Source organism: Strix aluco, chromosome 1 (genome assembly GCF_031877795.1).
Source record: "Strix aluco isolate bStrAlu1 chromosome 1, bStrAlu1.hap1, whole genome shotgun sequence".
NCBI lineage: Eukaryota > Metazoa > Chordata > Aves > Strigiformes > Strigidae > Strix > Strix aluco.
In genome coordinates, this window is record NC_133931.1 from 51,635,619 (window position 1) to 51,650,755 (window position 15,137).

The window sequence follows — 15,137 nt, forward strand, 5'->3', positions numbered from 1 at the left end:
TCCTCTGCTGGCTGGGTTTGCATTTTACTGCCATTACTGGGCCTAGTGAACTGTAAGAATCACTGGTAATTAGCCAGGGAAAATTGCCTAGTTTTAGCATTCATAACATTAATGAATGTCTTTTTACCTTTGTAAGTGAGTGCTTATCAAGAAGCAAACTCTCCAGATATTCTTTTCTCCTTCTCCTTCTTGTCCTTTGTGTTTGTCATGGATGTATGTTGCTGGTAATTGGAGGAAGCTGTAGCTCTGCTTTAGAGACATGCATGCTTCTCCCATCTTACAGTGCCCCAGAATATGTTTCTGTAGCCTTCTAACCTTGTAAACAACATGGAATGAAAAAATTTGGAAAAAAAATCAGAAATTTACTGGAAGAATCAGTAACAGTGGAAGAGGCTCTGTACAGACTGTACTGCAAACTCAGAGGATAAAGTCTGTGTAGGACCTCAGAAATCTTAAGTGATACTCCAGGTAAAGAACTGGTCACAGCTGATTTTCTTGTTTGCTTGTATCTTTCTGAAAAGTGTGCATCATTTGTCTGGTACTTGGTTTTATTTTCATGCTTTTTTAAAAACTTGTTTAATTGCAGCATTTGTCCTTTCTCTAACTGACATTTTGGGCGTGAATGTGCAGTGCATGCACAGTCATGTGCGTAAGACTCTATATTTGACTCATATGCAATATATGCTCATCCCTATAAAGTGTACATCAGTATGCACACAGCTGCAATTAATCCTTGGACAGAGAGACACTCAAGTCTAGACACAAGTACAGTTCTCTCTAGATTCTCAGTGGTGTCACCAGCTGGCTGAACAGCAAGTCTGTTAAGAGGACTTGGGGGAAACAGTGAATGCTGAAATCTGTATGAGGCGGTAGTGCATGTTCATGGCAAACTAAGGCAAACCATGTATTGGGCTACATTAGAAGGAGTATGGCTGTCAGATCGAGAGCAGTTATTATGAGCATTGCTGAGGCTGCAGCTGGAATACTTTGTATTCAGTTTTGGGCCTCCCAATTCAAGGAAGATGCTGAGAACTTGAAGAACTAGCAGAGGGCTACTGACATTGTTAGGGACCCAGAGCACACAGCCTGCTTCAGGGAGAGCTTGAAGGAGCTGATCTTGTTGAGACTGGCAGAGTGGAGACCGAGGTGCAACCTAAAAACTGCCTACACCTTCTTGAAAGGGAGTTACAAAGGTGACAGAGCCAAACTCTTCTAAGGAGTGGCAGATGGTATAATATGGAACAACAACCATGAATTGCAGCTTTGGTGGTTTAAAGACAAGACATCAGGAAAAACTTCTTCACTACAAGGGTAGGGTGGCCCTGGAACAAGTTACCCAGAGAGGCGTGGAATCTCCATGCTGGGAGGTTTTTGAGACTGAGCCACAGAGGACATAATCAAATATTGGTGATAGTCCTGCTTCAGGTGAGAGGTTGTATTGCGTGACCCCAGAGATTCCTTCACAACCAACTTTTTTTTTCTTTTTTAAATTGATACTTATGCCTCGGTTATTCTACTTAACTGCATTAAGTTCCACCATGAAAAAACAAACACAAAGCTGTCAATTTATAATGTTCAGGCCATGTCAAAAATTCTGTAGTATACAATTAATCTTTTTTTATTTTTTAGTGTGGTGCTGTTGGCCTCTGCATCCCATCCAGCAGGTAAAGTGGATTGAGTTGTTCCTTTTTTAGGTTTCCATATTGCCTTTCCTTTCCATGCATGTCTTTAGAGGCCAAACCCTGTAGGATTTTAGCTCTGGAATTCAACAGGAATATGACCAATAATGTGATATCCTGTAGGAAGATGAGAGAAGGGTATGTAACACTGTGTAATTTGCATCGTATTTACTAATATGTTTCTTAGCTGCCTTTTGCAAAGAAGCAGCATGGGACAGGCAACAAAGAACAGTTTTTGAGGTGATGCATGGTAAAAAACAAAGACTTCCTAGGTGAATATGTCCTCTTCAGAGCAGTGTCCCAGCAGTCCATATAGAACTGAGTTTCCTTTTCCGCACTGCCCTCAATGCTATGCAGAGATTTTGTTTTGTTGCTTTCATAAGATATATCCTATTGCTTGAGCCCATGGCAGGATTTGAAGTAACAAAAGATCAAAGGCTAAAAATGGAGAAATTGAGTATTTGATGGTGGCTAATATTCCTGTCATACTGATGTTTAAATAGTTAGAAGGAAAAAGATGTTTATCTGTTGCTTTCACTAGGCATTTGCTCAGTCAGAAAAACAGAAGAAGAAGCATTTAAATAACCATACATTTCCCCTTTTGCCTGGTGGTGCATATTGTGTATATAGCATTCCCCTACCAGGATAGACAAATGTGTTAACCAAAATAGTGCTGCATTTCAAAAGTGAAAGATGGAGCTTCCTCTGAATCTGTGGAACCTGAAGGCTGGAGAACTCCTGGGAATTGTTGCTGTCAAGAGCAACCAGGGCCCAGGTTCCTGCAAATACAAGTACTTGAGAGCTCTGCTTGGATCTGGGAGAATTTTTTTAAACCTCTCAATTTACTCTGTGTGACAGAGTTCAAATCCCAGAGGGGGAAGCAGCCAACATATGTCTGTGTTTCCTGTTGCTTCAGTAGGACCTATCACGAGCTCTGTATAAAAGAAGTGGATATGATGCATGTCTATCCACTGGCAACTGTTGTTTAAGCTATACTAGTAAAGAATACTCTTATGTATCCCTTTCCCCTTTTTCAACCAAGGCAGGAACTGTCTAGAAGCAAGGTCAGAGAAATCATTAAACACACGAGAAATGTGGAAAGCATCATAAATGAAAAGTCAGCCAGCTGTAAAGGCTCAAAGGAATGTTGAACTAGTAATGTTCATATAATTGCTGTTCCCCTGATTGTAACAGTGGGTAATTTTTTTTCCCATGTTCCACTGAGTATATTGCTTTGTCCCTCAGGTGATCTCTTCAGTGCCTTGGACTTTCCGTTCCTGTACTTCTACAGGTTTCATAGCAGCTGCTGCGCCAGGTAACCTCTGCATAACAAGACATGTGAATGTTTTGAAAATAAGAGATCCCACTGACTTCTGACCTTGACTGTCAATTAAAATTTTGGAGCATGCAAAACCTTAGTTATACTAGTTTCTGTTGGCATAAGCCAGTAAAACTGCAGAGAATATGTGTCTGTGGATATGCATTTGAAGGTCTGAGATTCAAATGTGCTGGAAGTGTATGTGTTTGTTTGGGTGAGTGCATTCTGATCAGGAGAGTTCCCAGTTGCCAGTAAAATAATTTTTACCTAATGTAGGAAAGCTTTGATAAATGCCATCTCTCAAATGCTTCTCAAGTTGGATTAGCCCTTTTAAAACTTACTGTTTGCAGTGATTACAAAGTAGTAGTCTTCAGCAGTATATGGGTGTACATGGATTTATTTGCCTGTACATCTTGTTATTTGGCAGAATGCTTTTTTTGGGTAAAAAGGGAAAGCTTTAACAAGCATTTCTGTATTTTGAGTAACAAAAGTTCACTGCCCAATAGTGTAATACCCACAGGGCAATGTAAACATGTTTTCTATAGGTCTTAATTATCTCAAAAAAAATTATTCCTGTCTTTCCTTTCTGGTCCTTTGCCAAATGGAAGTATTTTCTTTTTAGAGGGGAAAAAATATTTTCATGCTAACTAGTGGCAAAAATATTTCCTGATTGTTAGGGATTTTCATACTTGTATCCAGATTTTCCATTAAAAGGAATATTAAAAGTGATTGTTAAATAATTTCCCTATGTGCATAGTTTTTTTGTATGAAAGTAACTTTTTTCAAGGGTGAACTATCCACACTTACAAGTAACTTGCAATTAGGTATTAATGAATAAGTTGGTCCATGATAGGTAGATTTCTTCATGAAGGCAAGGTCTAACTGCAGGCACTAACAAGTATCTGTCTAGCCCAGATATTCTCCTCTTTCATTTCATTAGAATTTTACCACTGTTGTAGCCTCCCATTTCTGTTTCCGTTGCCCCAGCTTCAGTACATGTATAGTAGATAGCGCTGTACTCTACAGCAAGCGGAAAGGAATAATTAGATGGAGAAACAAGTATCTCAGTTGCTCTCCTGCATATTGTAATCTAGTGTCTACAAGTATGTCTACAAAGTAGACACTAGAGGTGTCTAATCTACGAAGGATTTGGAGGAAAATGTATACAATGTGAAGTAAGGGTAACTGATACAGCTAAATCTACTACCTGTGCAGAACATCTGAAGCATTAGTAGTAAGGTGCAAAGTGCTCCATTTATTTAATGAAATAAATTGGTGTTGCAGCATCAATAGTTCAGGTATTATAATTAGCTGTTTCACTTTTTATCTCTGAATTACACTAAGCAGCTTCAAATCACTTTGAATAAAAGCCCTTCTCAGCAGGGCAGATGATGTGGAACAAACTTAAGCCAGCTACTGGACTTTCAAAAGTCTGTGCAGTGCTGACTCATTGAACTCACTGATTTCTCAGAGTGGAATGCTCTACTGCTCAGCACTTCATCCTCTGCAACAAGGAGCTCAGTTTGGACCTATCTTTTATCATCAAAGCAGCATCTGCTTTCCTGGTTCCAGGCACAGTGGATAGTCCTTTGGAGTCTCGTGTTATGGCTCAATGTAAGAAATCCTAGTACCTCCTACTCCTGGGTAGTTATCTTACCCTACTGTTTGGTGTATCAAAACCACCTGTGCTGACATGTGGCTGAGATGCAACTTTGCCACAGGTAAAACAGGGAACAGCACTTGGCTGAGGTGCTGGAGCCCAGCATGGGATTTCTGACCTGGGGAGCCGCCATCTTCCACCTTTCTGGCCATCGCAGAGAGAGGACCAACTGCATTGTGTCGCTATCCAGAACAGCATACCCTCTTCAAATACCAAAGCACTTTTTGCCTCACCAACTCTATGCTGTGTTGATCCTATCTCCTTTCCCATGCAGCTTCCCACAGTACTTTGTAATCTCTTATGCCTCTCAACCAGCCACACAGTAATTTGTGCCTTACATATTTTGAAGTCCTTTCTATTCCCTGCTTGCTGGTTTACACTATTTCACTGGTTCACAACCAGTAGTTTGTAAGTATGTCACAAGTGAAACAAAATCCAGAGCCAAAGCTTGAAAGATATGTGAGGTCCAGTGAGATGTGGAACAGTTTCCTTAAGAGTAGTCTTGGCTACAGGAGCATTGGGGACTACTGTCCTATATGATTTGAGAATCAAAATTCCCTTGTCAGCAGAGAGCTTTGGACTATTCTGTTCCCAGCACTATTGAGTCATCTGTCTATTTGTTATACAGTAGAGATGTATTTGACTTCCTAATTAGAATTTAGGCTTCATGAAATTTAAACAGCTTGAAAGCTTCAGGCAGAAACTTTCCAGTGGTTATTTTTTCAGTTTAAGGCTCTGTGGAGGTTGAAGTGAGTTAGTTGCCAAACATGTGTGGCTCCTGTTGAAATTAGCATTGCCTTTATTCAGAGCCATTTCGATGCCAGAAGTTAATATTTCACCTCATGTTTCCAATAATCTCTACTTTTCTGATTATGCAAGTTCATTAGAGACCAACCGTAAAAGCATCAGACTTTACTCAGACTCTAGTCACAGACTGAACAAAACTCGAGATGTACTGGACCATAATGTAAGCTCTTTGCCCACCAGCTTGCTTTCTCCAAATGGGATTGACACCGCAGTTCTGCATTAGGAAAACCAAGGTGCCTGTAAGAGGTTGCTTAGTTGAAATTAAGAGACTTTATTAACAAGTTTTCCCCATCCCTTGCAGTGGCCTCTTGGGATTCTTTCTGATGTTGCACACAGTGAAGCTAAAAAGCAGCACAACCTCAGGGCAATACGCAGCATGGAGTTTCCTTGCAAAGGTAAGCGAAAGACTGTCACAGGAACACAGTGGATCTGTGCTTCTCCCAAGAGAACTGAGGAATTTCTGCATCTCTCTAGTTTTCTTTGCTATTCCTATTTGATGCTCCTAGGGCCTGTCTGTGCAACCTGCACGTAGAGTTGAGGCAACAAATACCAGGTGCATAATGAGCCAGGATTGTTAGCTAAAATGAAATACTGTATATAGGCTAAGTTTAATGGAACTGGGCTGATTACTGCAGCTAAGGATTTGGCCTGCTGAATCCCAAAGGTGTTTTGGAGAATACTCCCTCTGAGAGTGTGTGCACCAGCCATTTTTTCCAGTGTGTCTTCCCCAAGCCAAGAGTTAAAACTAGTTCGCTCAAGTTCAGTACCAGAACTCCCACTGTTACCGTTGCAGGGGAGAGCGGTGGATGTCATTTGCCTTGACACTAACAAGGCTTTTGACAGTATCTCCCACAATGTTCTTGTATCCAGATTAGATTGTTACAGTTTAGATGGGCAGACAATTAGATGGGTAAAGAAATGGTTGGATGATCAGGCTCAGAAGGTAGAAGTTAATGATTCCTACTCTAACTGGAGGCTTGTGACAACTGGAGTAGCACAGGGGTCTGTCTTGGGACTCATCCTGTTTAACATCTTTATTGAAGAGTCAGTCCTCCAAACGGGGAGGACCAGTCAATAACACTGAAGGAAAGGGTTGTCTTCCAGAGGGATCTGAACAGGCTGGAGGAATGGGCCAACAAAAATCTTACAAAATTCAGCAAGGACAGATGTGAAGCCCTGCACATGGGAAGGAGGAGCCCCTGGCCATAATAGAGGCTGAGAACTGGATGGCTGGGAAGCAGCTCTGCAGAAAAGGACCTGGGGATTTTGGTAGACAGCAAGCTGAACGTGAGCCAGCAGTGTGCCCTGACGGCTAAGAAGGCCAAAAGTATCCTGGGTTGTACTAACAGTAGCACAGGCAGTAAATTCATGGAAGTGATCATGCCCCTCTACTCGGCACTTGTTAAACCACATCTGGAATGGGAAGCCTTGTGTTAGGCACACACCTCAATACAGGGAAGACATTGATAAACTGGAGTGAGTTTGGCAGAGGGTTGCCAAGAAAGTCAGGGGGCTGGAGCAGTTGCCTCGTGAGGAGTGGCTGCTGGACCAGGCTTATTCAGCCTGGAAGAGAGACAGCTTTGGGAGCACCTAACAAACAGTAGCTATGGAGAAATTATCAAGAAGACAGATTCAGGCTATTCATGGTGCATGGTGGGTAGGAGGGGGGTGTAAAATAAAAAGCGTAAGTTGAAACAAGAGAGGTTCAGATTGGGTATAAGGAGAAACTTTTTCAGCCTGAGGACAAGTCAGGCAGGGGCACAGGTTGCCCAGGGAGGCTGTGCAGTCTCCGTCTTTGAAGGTTTTCAAGACCCAACTGGACAAAGCCCTGAGCAACCCGGACTGACCTCCTGAGGTCCATTCCTACTGGAACTATCCTATGATCTGTGTATATAGGGTCTGCTGTACTTGATTTAAGTTATTAACAGCTCATTTGTTAAATTATCAGTGGTCAATGCAGTCAGAAGAGCTTGTCAGACTCCTTTTCCCTGGTTAGATTTTACTTTGTTTCATCACCCTCAGCTAGGTCATCTGAAAACCACAACCTTCCTACGTGGTTTGTGATCACAGCTTTCCTACTACACTGAATGAAGCTGTTACCTTACCAAAAAAAAAAAAAAAAAAAGTAGACTTGCATAATATATTTGTTTAGAAACTGTAGTCAAATGAGTCTTTGTTTTTTCTGGGGATAACATAAAAGGAGTGATATGGCTCATTTTGTGCTTTGCAAGCTGTTCCACACTGTACAAGTCACATAGAGTTTCTCACCAGTTTGAATTTCTTCCAAACATTCTGACTGTGCAGATTTAGTACCCTGGCTTTCTTCTTGCTTCTTGGTAGCAAGTCAACTGATCTAAAGCTTGCTCTTGCATCTTTTTTTTTTTTTTTTGCTTTTCTTGTTTGACATTCTGGGCTGGAGATGGGAATAGCTGGCTCTGCTAGTAGGTGTTGTGGATGAGGAGAAATGGTTCATGTGGTATTTATGACCTATCTGAAAAATATTCAGGCAAAGATGTGTTGTGAAATATATTTTAAGCAGATTTGGGTCCTTCCCAGCTGAAGGGGATCAGAGCCACAAAGTCTGGACTGGATCAAAGCTTTCCCAAACTTGAAGAGTTTCTAGATTTGTGGGGTTTTGGCCAGTTCTAGACATAAGTTAGACATGTTTGTTCTAGCCACTGTTGTCAATGAAATTACGTGCCTTTATAGCAACTAAAAATTTGTCCATGTCACGGTGATAATTTAATCTGTTCTTCAGGCTTAAAAGTCTGTGCTTGTTAATGTGCATGGTTAATTATCTTACTTAGGAAGGTTTTTGTAACAGAGCAAATTAGTCCTTTTTGTGTTGTAGCTTCTAACCCAGTGCTCAAATTATATGTTTTGTCTTGAATTCAAAGAGGGCAATAAGTAATAAGGACGTGAGATCTGTCTGTAGCACTAATAATTTTACCAAATCTAGCAGTTTCCCTAATGTCTTTCACTAATGTTTTAAAGCTTTCTATAAGTATGATTTTAGGGCCCAGTCATACCCATCTGAGGCAGCATGGGGAGCATGGAGGAACTGCGGCTCTAAGTGCTGAATTGCAGCTGATTTTGGGTTAGAAGCCAGTGAATGTTTGAAAAATTTGGGAACACTATACATGAGTTTTAAAACAAGGATCAAAAGAGACTGCAGAGACAGACACAGGCAGAAAGCAAGAGCTGAATTGGAGCTTGCCTAGGAGGGTAGGGGCTGATCTACCAGCTCTTACAAAATTCTCACAAGGTATCTTATCAGAAGGTAACTATAAATTTACATATAGTCTCACAATGTAGCTATAAGGAACTATAAATTTACGTATGGAGTGGGTAAGAAGAGTCCTATCTATCTGATCACTAATGCTGCTTCCTGCAGGTGTTTGGAAGTGTTAAAACTACATACTGATCCAGCCCAACGTTGCCTGGGTATAAGCACTGTCTCAGTCTTAAGTCATTGTGAGTGCAGAAAAGCAGTATTTAACTATACTAACTATAAAAATCTCTTTAAATCCAAGTGTGTCACTCCCTTTTTTTTAAAAAAAAAAAAAAAAAAGAGAAGGAAGTTAATGTGAATAAAGAATAAAGATAGGAAGTATTTGAATCTGGACTTGCAGAAGGAGATCCAGTGGAAAAAAAACTTCTGGTCACAGTAACGGCTTTGCATTCCCACATGAGCATTTTTCTTGGATTGAGTAGTGCCCTAGATCATCCTGTTAATCTCTCAGACTGACTGGAGTTTTCACCAGCAGTTGGAAAGGAGCAGCATTTGAAGCCAGAATATGTTTATCTTGCAAATGAGCCAAGAAAGGAGAATGCTGTAGTCCTCAGGCAGCAGCACAGGCCTCTAGGGAGGTGCAGAGAATCAGAAAATCTGTTTTCCATTTGGATGCTTTGTACCTATGTGACTGATGAGCTGAGGCTGAGATCATTGCCACCACTGCATTTCTTGTTAAGTGCTGGTAGACCAATAAACTAACTATGAGATCGGATTGGGCCTGCTTTGCAGATTCAAGGAGACATTCTTTGTGAAGCCCACATATTTGGCCTCCCTGCCCTCTAATTTTTCATTCACTTAAAAACTGGAGCTGGGTCATAACTTGTTTTTACGATATTTTGGCTGTGGCCACTTAATCAATGTATGAGGTTTTTTTTAATTCTTCCCCGTAATGATTTCTGACAGCTTTCGTGTCAATGCATTGCTTTGTGCAGAGACGGACAAAGCACAGGTTTCATCTGTGTATATCATCCTGTGTGGTATTTATAGTGACAAATGCTCTCTGCACTTTTGCTGTGAAAGCAAATAGTGTGTGTGTTAGTCAATCTGTACAGATTCGTGAGAAATGCCAAAAAATCACTAAAGTGATCTGTAAAACAAACAAAAAAATGCTTTTAAGAAGCCCAAGAAATATGGAATGCTTTGTCGTAGCCTTGCACAGATTTAATCCCCAGAAGAGCAAGGATTTGAAGCTGTAATGAGATTTCTTGTTTTAATTTGAAAACTATGCTGGTATCATGGGTTATGTACTGGAAAGAAAAACTGGAGATGCTCATATATACAGACAGAAGCATCTGGTGAGAACGCTAATGAGCTCTAACAGTGCTGTCAGTGAGTTTGTTTAGATTAACGCTGCCAATCTGTATCTGGTGATGAAACCTGTTAGGATCTCGATAAATTAAGCAGCAGAAATAATTTAAATCATGAATAGAAGGGAAAATGGTATTTCAGAACTTTTCTTCAGCAAGATACTCGTTACTTATGAATTCATATTACCCTATCATGTTATCCTAATAAACTTGTAGTAGAGAATTCAGCTTGTTTCCTTGTAGGAACCTATTGAGACAGCTTGTTATAAAGAAGAAGAATAAATGGGAAGATGAGTGGATTTTGGATTCTCTCTTTCTTCCTCCCTCATGTGAAGAAATTAAGTTGGATAACTGAAATCAAGTTACACTGAGTTTTAGACTAGTTTGGTATTATGCATTGGTTGGAAGAAAATTTAGATGAATCTTACCAGGAGTATGCAATCCTTTTCTATATGGCTATCCCATGCACCATTATGTAATCCCTAGTGTATCTAAACAGTGTTGGAGGCTCCCTGATACATAAAAGCATCCCCTGACAGCTGCTTTGGTTCCTTGTTTGTTAACTTTAGAAGTGTTTTCCCCAGGTCACCCTATGTTTAATGCTGGCTGCCAGACATTGTGAAAGTAATTTTGCAGGAGTGGCTGAAAGGGTATCTTATCCGTGGGTCCTATGTACGTGACTGTTGCCCACTGTACTTTTACCCCAGCACTGTTAGTCTTCCCCAAAAATATATAACAATTATTCAGAATTGCCTCCTGTAGTCTTTGATTTTATATTTTGTGTCTGTGTATCTGCTTCTTTGGTCCCCATGGTTTCTTAAAGAGAATGGATGGATTAGATCCATCTTCATGTCAGTGCAAAAAAGTGGATGATACCCCTCTTAAAGATTGGAAAAGTACTGATTTTTTTATTAAAGCAGAAATTATCTTTTTCCTGCTTCTCATAAAATGGAGAGGCCACAACTGCAAGTCTTCTGGGGCTCCCAGCCTGGTTATGCTCACTACACCTCTCTCCATAGATAGCAGTTCACATGAGAATGTTATCAGCTTTAATTCCAGGGGTAAACCAACCAAGAGAAATAAAACAAATTCATGCTTTTCCACATTTTTGCAGTCTTAAAGCCTCTGTTAAAGCATGCACTCCTTTTTGTATATCTCTTAATTCCTCTCTTACTGCTGCTTAGCATGAAAGTGCTATAAAATATTCTGGTCCAGAATGTCAGTTCCTCACTTCTGCTGAGGGCTTGCAGAAATAAGTGCACTCTAAAAGAGTCTAGCCATTGGTACCTTTTGAAGCAAATGGCTCTCCTTGTTCATCTCTGCCCTAATGGGAGAGGCTTCTGGATTAAAAAATCTGTTTAAAAATCTAATACATATATCATAATCAGAACAAGAATGTGTTTGGTTATCTGGCACTTACCCACTTGGTTATACTGTAGACTGAAGTAGTGTCTTCTTTGCATGCTGTTGTGCTCAGGCAAAAGTGACAGTGAGATTCTTGGCTAAAAATCACATTGCTTTCTTGTCTTGGACCTCATAAAGCTTTATGCAAAAATGTCATAAACTCCCACTGGAGTTCCATAAACACAGTACGTTTTCATTCGGCAAAGATCCTGCACTGTGTGTAAGGCTGTCTCAAGATCTCTGCTTGCTCAATCTGGAAAATCTGTGCAGCAGCAAGCCAAAGCCCTGGGAGAGAGGGAGAATTGTGTGCTAGACCTGGCTGGACTCTGCTGGTAGGTGCTCTCCGTGGCACCACTGTGGTCTGAAGTGCGTTTCTAATCTGAGAGAGGGAGTTTCCATGACCCTAAAGATTTCAAGTATGCCAAGAAGGGGTTCATAAGAGTAGAAGTGAGCTTCTTCCATCTACGCACCTTGTGTACTCTTATGCATGTGGATATGCACGCACATAGGCATAAAGATAATTAAAAATGGTTAAAATCTGTATTGATTTGTGGTTGGTCCTCACTGTATGAAATATGTACATATTCTTGTCACATATATTTGATTCCTGTGAGTCACCATGGGGACTATGCAAATACCTTGGAAAAGAAAATGTGTTTCTCAGCTGAGCTTGACGAGCAGATAAGGCAGTGTGCTCTTAACTGCATCTTAAGGGTCTATAAAAAAGACCAGTAGCTGAAACCTTAACAGTATAGGTTTTCGGGTAGTTTCCATGGAGACAGCTTGATAGTTACCTTGTAGCATCCAACACTAATTACACCATATAATTGTTGAGAAGACATCAGTCTCCATAACAACTCCTTTGTGTGCTACATGACCACTAAGCTAAGAGGCAGAGGCTCCCTGGGGCACCAATTCAATTTAAGGAAGCTGTCTTGTAAGAATAACAGACTTGTTGGAGATTTCGAATCTCCAGATAATGGAACATTTTAATATGTACATTAAGAGGTGTTGTGAAGGGCTGTAGGTGTGTATCCATTGAAAATGGCAGCTACACAGCTTTTGGGCATGACATGGTCACACAAAGAGGTACATAAAGTTATGTGTTGTGACTTGAGGTAGTATCGCAGCACAATTTTCATCTGTGCTTGATATAATAAATTCAGTCTCAGCAGATATTAATTGATAGATTGAGCCCTCAGAGATGCTCTGAATTAGTTATGTCTTTCACCCCTACCCTTGACAAACCATCTGTATGTACTTGACAGTAGAAAATGACAATTTAGAAGTAGATTTTGTCAAATCTAACAGAATTTTGAATTGCAGAGGATGCAGGTTCATTGGTTTCTCTGTATAATAGATTTCTAGTCTCCCATGTTTTTATTTGGTCTCCTGTAGTTACTTACATATGCAAAGCTGAGGCTGGGAGATGAATCATAAGTGTGACAAAGAGAAGAGAAAAGAATGAGACTGTTTTGGAAATTGTTTCCATTGCTAATGTACTGGTGTAGATGCCAAAATTATATGGGAAAACCGTGCACTATATAACATACTAATGTAAGAGGTTTCAAAGCTAGGTAAGTCCAGGCTTCCAAAAATGAGCAAAAATAGCCACATTCTTCTCCCTTGCTGGGTTCCCTGTTCTTTTCAGGATCTGGATTGCTAGCTGCCTTTTTGATTCTTAAAAGCCTTCATGGGTGAAATGTCTCCAGACTGCCTCACCAATCTTAAGCGCGATCATTGTCCTCTCTGATAGGCACTTGGTGTCACACTCCAGGTTGCTTTCTTCAGAAACTTCTCATGTTAGCGAGCTGCTGCTGTCTGAAACAGGTCTCCCTGTCTTACTCTTCCTCTCACTCCCCAGCTGAGAACCAGTCTTTGCAAAATCTCAAGTGCATTCATGTTTCAATCCCACTCTATACACCTGTTTAAGGATTAGATTTTGACTTTTGACAAAAGTCAGCAAACAGCCATGGGGCTCTAGGGGAGTCAGACTGTGAACGGCTTACGTGTTGTCCCTGAAATATGTGGTGCTCAGGGAAATCAGGCAGGCTTTAGACAACCTCAGGAGATGACTCTGAGCTGTTCTCGTCCTTTCCACAGGTAGCACGGAGAGAAAGAGGGCAGAGTCCAGCTTTCTTTCCATGCATGTTGCTATGGATGGTTGTCCTAAGGGGGCAGAAGGGAATGGCCCTTCTTGCAGAGGCTTCCCCAGCCTTTCAGAGGGAATGGGAGGCCAAAGACTGTAGTCAACTATAGTCACTTCTGTCACTGTCTTCCCATGCACGAGAGACACAGGGACCCACAGGACTGAGTGTGTAACCTTGTGACATTGCTCATAAAAGGCATTGCTCAAAATGGATTAGCTGTGTTAGTGTTTTAGAAAATCTTTTTTCAAGTATCATGTTTTTTTAAGGTTTCTGATGGAATATTTTGACCTTTTGCAACAGTGAATGGTTAGAAAGCCCTGGAAAGACTTTTGTTTTTGAATGGAAAAATAAAACCTTAAAGAATACCAATTCTTCCTTGCAGTCCTTAGCATAATAATCATAATAATAGCATGTCAATTTGTTTCCATTACATCATTACTAAAACAGCATAAACACACCAGAGAATGGTAACGCAGAGACTGTGTCTCTGTTATTATTGTTGGGTTGTACAGAAAGGGGTCAGCAGGGAGATTTAATTATCTGGTCTGGGAATTGTTTGTTTATGAATTAGGTTTTCCCAAAGGATTCGTGAGATAGGAAATACAATAGGAAATGGACTTTATATGTGCACAGAAATACCAAAACTGTAAGTGTCATGCAGGAGAGAGGTTGATGGAAACTTGCTATTTTTGCTAACAGATTTTTAAAAAATACTTGATTACGCATCCCAAAGTTTCCTATGCTATTTTTGATACTAGTGATATCCTCCACAGAGTTCTGAGTTAGTTGTGACAGAAACATGTTTTACATCTGATAACGCTGACAGGAAGCGTAAGCACTTGAGGTGTTTCTATAGATTTTAACAATGGAAAAATGCATTATATTGCTTTTCACGAAAACATTCCCCTTACTCTAGGCATCCTCATTGGTTCTGACAATATCCTTGAACCCTTTCAGCAACATTTGTGTTTTCCATGTATAAGTAAAGCGGCATGTGTAAGATCTGTTCTCTGATAGCAGTGATACTAGGGGCAAGAAGAGATTTGAAGATGCACTCAGAAACTGCACAGATCTTGAACTGACAATGGCCTCAATCTGCAGTGCTCAGCCTGAGCAATCTAGCATGGAAAGAGCAGTTGCTGAGAATGTGTGCAGCATCCTACCCAGCACCCGCCTCTACAGCAGGGTGCTCCAGATGTGATCAGTCGTGGCACAGTAGGCCAGTCCCCATCTGGGTCACTTCAGCCATCTGTGGAGGTGGCTTCAGAGTGCACAGCTGGGTGGGTGTTCACCTACCTGATGTCTGTGTGGAAAAGAAAAATTCAGTGTTGGCTTTCCAGGTTGCTCGGGGGATATTTTCTGCTGTCAGTCTTCTGGTCTGCTTTGTGAAGGTGTTATCTGGTATAGGGCAACAGCTAAGCACATGGCATTGGACTGAGTGTCCAGCTGAATGTTGAAAAGATGTTCAGTTCTTGTAATGCATGGAAACACATTGATGTAGCCTGTAACATAATTGC

At 40.8% G+C, this 15,137-nt stretch overlaps 1 protein-coding gene across 7 annotated transcripts in view; it reads left to right on the forward strand.

Moving 5' to 3' along the window:
* Positions 1-15,137, forward strand: part of TMEM241 (transmembrane protein 241) — a 61,068-nt gene that overhangs the window by 26,260 nt on the left and 19,671 nt on the right. For 5 of the 7 annotated variants that reach the window (XR_012622800.1, XR_012622808.1, XM_074820794.1 and 2 more), the window contains exons 11-13: positions 1,630-1,664; positions 2,925-2,994; positions 5,766-5,859. Coding sequence is in view for 3 of the 7 variants with exons in the window: in XM_074820794.1 (XP_074676895.1) it covers positions 1,630-1,664; positions 2,925-2,994; positions 5,766-5,859 (199 nt within the window). In the remaining 4 variants the exon portion in view is untranslated. Of the gene's footprint in view, positions 1-283; positions 469-1,629; positions 1,665-2,924; positions 2,995-5,765; positions 5,860-15,137 lie in introns of those variants that run through there. The other 2 variants (XR_012622816.1, XR_012622814.1) reach the window with 2 other exon arrangements.